The sequence below is a fragment of the Nothoprocta perdicaria genome, unplaced genomic scaffold, assembly GCF_003342845.1.
Source record: "Nothoprocta perdicaria isolate Ctin4 unplaced genomic scaffold, notPer1 scaffold_143, whole genome shotgun sequence".
NCBI classification, from domain to species: Eukaryota; Metazoa; Chordata; class Aves; order Tinamiformes; family Tinamidae; genus Nothoprocta; species Nothoprocta perdicaria.
Window position 1 is genome coordinate 1,596,128 of NW_020454572.1, and position 7,964 is coordinate 1,604,091.

A 7,964-nucleotide genomic window follows, 5' to 3' on the forward strand; every position below is an offset into this window, starting at 1 on the left:
AGGAGCTGCGGCTGCGCGAGCTGGAGGAGGCGCGCGCCCGCGCCGCCCAGATGGAGAAGACCATGCGCTGGTGGTCGGACTGCACGGCCAACTGGCGGGAGAAGTGGAGCAAGGTGCGGGCGGAGCGCAACAAGGCGCGCGAGGAGGTGCGCGCGCTGCGGCACAAGCTGGAGGCGCTCACCAAGGAGCTGACGGGCCTCAAGCGCGAGCGCCAGGACGTGCTCAGCGAGAACGAGCAGCTGGGCAAGGAGGTGGCGCGCCTCAAGGGCCAGGACAAGGGCGCGGACACCCGGGTGGCCTCCGAGAGGGAGAGCGAGGCYGCCCCCGAGCAGGAGCCTGTGCGCGACGTGGGCTCCGACAAGCTGCCCAAAGGCAAGGTGAGGAGGCGGCGGGACGGCGCRTGCTGCCTTTGGGTGCTCCTGCCAGCAGTGGGTGGGTGGGAGGAGAGGCACCGACCTCTCGCTCCTCGGCGACAGCTCGGGAGAGGGCGCGGGCACCCATCCATCCTTGCCAGAACTGCTTGGGTGGCTGCAGGCAGCTGCGCCGCTCCGGCCCGTGCAGTGCCACTACCGGCCTCCACTGAGCTCTCGTGGTCCTGAGCCAGCATCACCCACYGCCGTCCCAGCCCAGCAGAGACCGGGTTGGAGGGGCGTTTGAGGAGGAGAGCAAGGTCGCTGTGACACAGCTGAAATATCTCCAAGTGGGACCAGTTCCTAGGGGCAGACCCTTCCTGGAGCAGCATGSTGGGGCCCAGCCCTGCTTGGAGCAGCGTGGTAGGGTCAGACTGCTCTTAGAGCAGGAGGTTGCTCCATGCAGTGCTGCCATGGCAGGGATGGACCCCGTGGAGCAGCGCGGTGGGGTCAAACCCCTCTTGGAGCAGCAGAACCAGCCCAGGGTTCCTGTAGCCTGGGTTTAGCAAGATCGCCTGGCTACCAGGCGAGGTCTATTCTGTGGGACTTCATATTTGGCAGCATTGAACATTTTAGAAGCAAATTCAGTGTTTGCACACAGGGAGCAGTGGCTGTGGGAGAGAGGATGTCATGTCCCCGGAGCAGCACRTGCTGCTGGGGGGGTTCGGCAGACATCTGTGCAGAAGGAGCATAACTCAGGAAGGAGGAGAAATCAGAGCCACCCCGAGAAGAACTGCAGGTCCTTGGGTAGCCAGCTGTCTCCTATGGGCAATCATTCCTTGGAGAATTGCCCTGACTCCTGAAGTAGATGGAGGAGTAGATGGTGCCTGTGAGCAGACCTCACTGAATGCAGTAATTCCTACTCAGAACATGGGATTCCGGCTGTAAGTTCCCRAAAAGGCTGGCCCGGGGCTGGGCGATGCTGGGCAGCCTGGCATGGTGTTGCAGGCACTGCCCTAGACCCAGCTGCATCCCTATCCAGCGTTTCTGGAGCACAGCCTCTTGTCCTGCACGACCTCACAGCCTCCACGGCAGGAGTCTCAGATGGGTTCCTCTGCTGCAGAGACTGGTGCAGTTTTTGCTTGGAAACATCTTTCTCTGCTTGTGCTTCACCAGCATCCTCCTGTTTCGCATGCCAGTGCCACGCCAGAAGAGGCTGAGATGTCTCCATATGCCCCATACACATCTGACTCACTAGGCTGAGACCTCTGAAACTCTTTACAGCCCAGCAGGTCAAAGGAATCATAGTCAGAGGACTAGACATCTCATCACTCAAAAAAAAAAGAAAAAAACATCCTAAGGACAGATCTAAATTCTGCCTTACGAGGGCGCAGGCTGGCTCTTCCTTGTGCCGTTTACCCAACACAACATGGGAGATCCCATGTCCATGAGGGACATGGCCAAGGAGGCCCATCCCTCACTGGAAAGTCTTGGTGGCATCAGATTTGAACACAGACAGTAAATACAGTCAGGAGCTCTGTGGTCCCATAGCATCATCAACCCAAGCGTAGACCCTGCTGCCTCCTGCTGGGCTTTTGTCTGAGGTTCTCGTCCAAGGAGAGGGAAAAAATACCTCCTCGGTGGGCCCGTGGCTCCTCCGGACGATGGGCTGCAGTGGCAGAAGAGCGTTGCAGCCCGGCAAGGCTTTGCAGCCCCAGAACCTCCCGCGTTCAAGCCCAGCTAGTTTTCAGCCGGTTGAACCAAAGAGGTTTCTCTTGGCTGCTGCGCGGGAGCTTTGGTCTTCAAGCGAATGCTGGCGCTCTGCGTCTCGGCTCCGGCAGGACCTGGCCGGGAAGAAAGGCCCGGTGGCCCCGCGCTGGCCGGCGCCCGCCGAGGGGACAGCGGCAGCCGCCTCTCCTGCTGCTGCGCTCAGCCGAGAGGCCCCTTCTCCCCTGACTTGGCCCCGGCAAGGAGCAGCCCTCACACAGCGATCTGGAGGCAGAACTGTGTCCACTCCCCCTGTGGAGCTGCCCTGTTTCGTTTCGTTTTGTTTTTATGGATTTTATGGGGGAAAAAAAAAAAAAAAAAAAAGCCCAAGCAGGCGAATATTGAGTGCGTTTTGTGCAGTGGGGTAATTTGCCCCACGCTCCTCAAGTCTCATAGTTAAAGATGAACCTGTGCAGTCACACTGGGATTGGATTAATAAATCTGTAGTATCTCCCCATGGATTTAACAGTGTGTAGTCCAAGCAGGAGGCTGAGGCTGACGGCAGAAGATGGGGTTGTCTATACGGGGAGACAGCCAAGAGGAAAGGGGTTCCACAGGTGGGGCAGAAGGTCCCCTAGACTTGCCCATGGGGTGGCTTGGCCCAGTGACGTTYCCTCGTGGCCGCTGGTGGTGGTGGGTGCTGGGACATGTCCGTTGGCCAGGCTGGGGTCAGAGGGTGCTCATCTCTTTCTGTGTGACCTTCCTCCTGCTTGGCCACCCCATGTCACTGCAGGAGTTTGAGCTGATGGAAAACGTCCTGAAGAGCAAACAGGACGGGTCGGAGTGCTGGGAGCAGCGGAGCGCCGTGAGCGTCCGGACTTCCTTCACCCGCCCCGAGAGGAACCGCCTGCTCTGGGAGGACGTGAGCGTCATTGAGGAGGACGCCACCAAAGTGACCGCCCTGAAGCTGAGGCTGGACGAGTCCCAGAAAGTGCTGCTCAAGGAGCGGGAGTGAGTGTCCTGGGGCATGGGGATTTACCCTCGTGGGGTACGAGCCCTCCTCACGGGGATGGGCTGGGACGGGGGTCCCGTGGGCCCTCACATGGGGCCGTGTCTCTGCAGGGACAAGCTGGCGCTCAGCAAGAGCATTGAGAAGTTGGAGGGTGAGCTGAGCCAGTGGAAAATCAAGTATGAGGAGCTGAACAAGAGCAAGCAGGAGGTGATGAAGCAGGTGAGCCGAGGGTCTGGCACGCTGCGTGCTGTGGCCAGGTGGCCCTSTCCCCAGGGGCATGGGGACCCTTGGCTTCAGCTCCACGAGGGGGCACTCCTGCTCCAGGCAAGCCGCCCTTGCCCTAGGCGCGCATTGATTAAATGGCTTAAATAGACCCATTGATCCAGCTCTGATTAGTCAGTCCATCCTCCCCGGACGCTTGGAGATGKCTGGCCCCGCTACAGGTGGCAGCTCTGGAGTGGTCGAGAGGGGCCATGTTCAAAACCCAAAGCCTCCCCAAACCGGGTGGGGAGCAACTGGCAAAGCGGGACCTGCATTTGAGCCTCCCTGGCTGGGAGTGCTGCCCTCTGGCATAGTGCCACTTCCACAGCTGAACATCCTGAAGGAGATCCACCAGGACGAGCTGGGACGCATCTCAGAGGACCTCGAAGACGAGCTGGGCGCCCGCTCCAGCATGGACAAGAAGCTGGCAGAGCTGCGCACGGAGGTGAGGGGGGCTGCGGGTCACGGCAGCACGGAGAGCGGGATGGGGCCCTCACCAAGGCGGGGGGCAGCGGCYGGCTGAGCTGGAGCAAGGGCTGCAAGGAGCTCTTTCTGTCAAGGGGCTGGTTGGGACAGCAGTGGCCACAGTGGGAAGGGAGGTGCTGGGAGGGCTTAGCAGCAGAGGGGAGTCCCCGCCGTTACRCCAGGGGACACCCAAGGCAGCCAGGGCCAGGGGTCTGAGCACAAGGGATGTCCCCCTGCCCAGATGGAGCGGCTGCAGGCGGAGAATGCGGCCGAGTGGGGCAAGCGGGAGCGCCTGGAGACCGAGAAGCTCAACCTGGAGCGGGAGAACAAGAAGCTGCGGGCGCAGATCGAGGACCTGGAGGAGGTGYTGGCCCGCAAGCGGCGCCAGGCGGCCAGCGCCCTGGACACTGACCTCAAAACCATCCAGGCCGAGCTCTTCGAGAAGAACAAGGTGGGATGCGGACACGTCCGCTGCCTGGGGAGCCCTGCGTCACTCTTAACGTTGTCTCTCCTAATGATGGGTGTGGGTGGTACTCCAGGACACGCAGGCTCCACTTCCTCTCTTCATGAGGAGGGTGACAGTGCCCCTGTCTTGGAGCCCACTAGTAGCCTCCATCACAGCGCCCCCATGGCAGCGGGAGGGCTCTGGGGAGAGGGCAAGGGGCTGGTGCCCAGAGGGTGCGCAGGCCGGGGTGCTGTGCCCGCTCAGCGCTTGCCCCGCAGGAGCTGGCCGACCTGAAACATGTGCACACGAAGCTGAAGAAGCAGTACCAGGAGAAGATGGCTGAGCTGGCCCATGCCGTCCGCCGCGTGGAGCAGCATGAGGCCGAGGTGAAGAAGCTGCGCTTGAGAGTGGAGGAGCTGAAGAAGGAGCTGGCCCAGGCCGAGGACGAGGTGAGGCTCCCTTGCTCTTTACGCTAGCAACAGGGCAGAAAGCTCCTACCTTAGAGCTGTCACCGCAGCACTCTCCAAAGTGCAGTCCAGCTGGAGCTGGAAAAGCTGCCCTGGCAAAGGAGGTGCCAAGCTCTACCAGGAGAAGAGCATTAAAAATGCAGACTGGCAGATGGTCCAGCACTTGCCTCACCCAGGTCATAGGCRCCAATCTCAGCCGGCTCCGAGGAGTAGCTGGAAGCTGAGCTCAGCTTGTGCTGTTCCGGAGGCAGGTTGCTCTCGGGGGAGGGACTGAGAATTGTGGCCGCTGGGGAGCTCTGCCCTCTCCTCGTGGCCAAAGACAACCCCGTTCCCCTGTGTCCCGCAGCTGGACGAGGCCCACAACCAGACGCGGAAGCTGCAGCGGTCGCTGGATGAGCAGACGGAGCAGAGCGAGAACTTCCAGGTGCAGCTGGAGCACCTGCAGTCCCGGTGAGTGGGGAAGCCAAAGGATGGGATGGGGCTCTCTTTGCTACCAGCCTCTCTCCAGGCCAAACAGAAATGCGGTGTTTGCAGGGGGTCAGGGACCTCTAGACCCCCCGGGTCTTCAAGGCTCAGGTCCTTCAGCCCAGTTGAAGCTGGTACAGCCGGGCTCTTAGACTGCTTTTCTTAAGGGCTGGGCCTGGACTTTGCCCAGTCYGTGCTGGGTGCAGGCTCCGAGCACCCCCGAGGCGTTGGGAACGCGTGCTGAGCGCCCAGCAGCACCGTGCGCAGCAGCCCCGGGGGCGAGGGGCTGCACTGCAGCCCGGGGGGGATTCATCCCATGGAGCTGGGAGAGGTCCCTCGTGCGTGATAAAGAGCCGCTGGGCAGCTCTTCCCGGAGGGCGAGTTCACCTAAGTGATCCCAGCACCGGCGGGGGGCCGGCCGCGGAGCAGGGAGCCTTGACGGGCACGGCTGCCAGGCGAGCGCTTTAGCACCGCGCCGTGATGGATCGCAGCGCTCGCCGGGCCCGGCCTCGCTCCAGGCGCTGCCGCTGCTCGCCACACCTTGAGGAGCCTTTCGTGCCTCTCCATCCCCATCCCGGGGCGGCAGGAACCTCCCGAGCCRAACCGGGCCGCCTGCCCCAAAGGGCCGCGGGTTTCATTGCTCTTCAAAACTCCCGGCGCCCTCTCTTTGCTTCGCCAGCAACACGGAGCTGAAATGGCTGCAAGAGGAATCGATTCGCCACCGGAGTGTCTCCGGGAGGCACTTTTGTTCTTATTTATTTATTTATTWTTAATTTATTTCATTGGGACATCTCCATTAAATCAGAAGGAGTAATGGAGGTTTCATCCTCTCCCATGCCCGCCCCGCTCCAGCCTCCCTGCRCGCCTGCTCTAAATAATTCATGTTTTCCGGGAAAATGCAGCAGACGCRGCCGCCGAGACGCAGGCTGACGGCAGAACCGTTTTCTTCACCATTTTGGGGGCCCCTGATTTCAAATTTGCCTCATGAATTTAGCTGATGAATTTGTACACAAGGGAAAAGCGCGTAGGGAGAAACACGCAGCGCTTCCCCTTGGTGGGGAGGCCGTGAGCTGGCGCCGGAGTCCGGAGCCTCCGGTGCCCCTGACGCAGCCCTCCCAGCACCGGAGGCCTCCYGTGGGCCCTGCCAGGGCCACCAGCCCGTGGGTGGTGGCTGCCGGTGCCGGAGCGCCGAGGTTGGCCCTGGTAGCTGCGCTGGGACCGCGTGCGGGCGCATTCCCGCGGCAGAGCATCCTCCGGGCTCGGCGGATCGGCCCGTGCCRTGACGCAGGGCAGGCCGGGGTGCTCGGCTGGAGAAGTCACTGGTAGGGCCAGGAGGCCATGGGGGAAGCAGAGGCCCCGCTTTGCCGATAAACGGCACCCTGGGGCATTGGGGTCCCAGCAAGAGCCTGCTGAGCTCCACTCGGGCTGGGCGAGGGGCCACGTTCGGCTTTATCAGCAGGTAACACCCAYGCGGTGCCTGAAATGTGAACTCGGAGGAGGGTGAGGGACCCCGGCCTTCCTCCCACGCGCCGAGATGGCGGGGACAGGCGGCTGAGGCAGGCCGGGCGTGCGAGACGCTCTCCCCCCTGCAGGCTGCGGCGGCAGCAGAACCCGCCRCTCTTCGGCAAGATGCGCAGCGCCCGCTTCGGCCCCGACGACCCGGGAGACGGCACCAGYGACCCGGACGAGGACGAGGACCTGCAGATCCAGGTTCCCTAGGAGCCCGGGGCCGGCCGAGAGGCAGGCGCCCGAGCGGTGCCYGCGGTGCCTCTCCCGACAAGTGCCTGGCGCCGCGGGGCTCAGCCCGAACCAGGGCCACCCAGCCTCGACGGCCCTTTGCCACGAGCGGGCGACGTCTGGCCACGCGGCGTCTGCCTCGCGCCTGGGGAAACTGAGGCACAGAGCGGCGCAAGGGACTCGGCTGGGCTGAGAGCCCCCAGCCCAGCACCTCTGCCTCCTGGGCAGCCCATCTGTGCCTGGACACCAAAAGCAGCAGCATCCGAGCAGGCCAAGAGGACAAAACCCGGCTCAGAGCTAACTTGGGCCCTGGAGCTGGCTGGGCTCAGCCCACCTACTTTATATATAGATATGTTATATATATGTATGTATTTGTATATTTTTTTTATTATAAATACAGAAGTGAGAGGGTTCCAAGCGCTTGTGATGGTGTGGGCTGTCCCCACCGCTCCGAGAGCGCCCGGGAGCAGAGGTGCCCATGGCGGGGGGACGGGCAGCCCAGCAAGCGGGTTTGGGAGCAAYTCAGACGCAACCTTATTAAAAATTAATATTTTGGTGAGCTAATCGCCTCGCTTGGCCTTTTAATTGATTGCCTAAAAGCACGGCTCTTTGCCGCTCGCCATTTTGAGCATCTTTTTCTTCCGACGTGGATGTTAGTGCTTTTTTATGGCCAAACAAATCAGCAGGGTGTGTGTGGCAGGGGGAAGTGCCCACTGGCAGTTTCAGTGGTCACAAATGTGCTCACCTCAGAAAAGAACCCRAAATAGTTTGGGGGGGCAGGGGAAGTGTCACGTTGTAGCCCAGCATGCCACTTTTTGGGGTGCTGAGCCCATGCGGGGCACCCCACCCCAGCCTGCAGGCAGCAGCGCCGGGAGAGGCCGGCCTCTTTTGCCACTTGCCGTGAGGCGTTCACTCTGAAGCTGAACGATGCCGGCCCGCGCCTCCAGGAAGCTGCCGGGAGAGGCTGGGCACTGAGGGCCGGGCCAGGAATGCGGCGGGGCGGCCGCTACCCGCCCCCTGCCCCGGGGCCGCCCGTCCCGTCCCGTCCCGACCCG

The 7,964-nt window shown here is 62.1% G+C and overlaps 1 protein-coding gene across 1 annotated transcript in view; it reads left to right on the forward strand.

The window, feature by feature from the left end:
* The window catches only part of CCDC102A (coiled-coil domain containing 102A), a 10,667-nt gene extending 3,202 nt beyond the window's left edge, over positions 1–7,465 (forward strand). Inside the window, exons 2-9 of the mRNA XM_026034357.1 lie at positions 3–377; positions 2,851–3,068; positions 3,180–3,288; positions 3,659–3,775; positions 4,037–4,246; positions 4,519–4,689; positions 5,054–5,157; positions 6,765–7,465. Of these exons, the coding sequence (XP_025890142.1) occupies positions 3–377; positions 2,851–3,068; positions 3,180–3,288; positions 3,659–3,775; positions 4,037–4,246; positions 4,519–4,689; positions 5,054–5,157; positions 6,765–6,891 (1,431 nt within the window). The 3' untranslated portion in view covers positions 6,892–7,465. The remainder of the gene's footprint in view (positions 1–2; positions 378–2,850; positions 3,069–3,179; positions 3,289–3,658; positions 3,776–4,036; positions 4,247–4,518; positions 4,690–5,053; positions 5,158–6,764) is intronic.
* Positions 7,466–7,964: the final 499 nt, after the last annotated feature.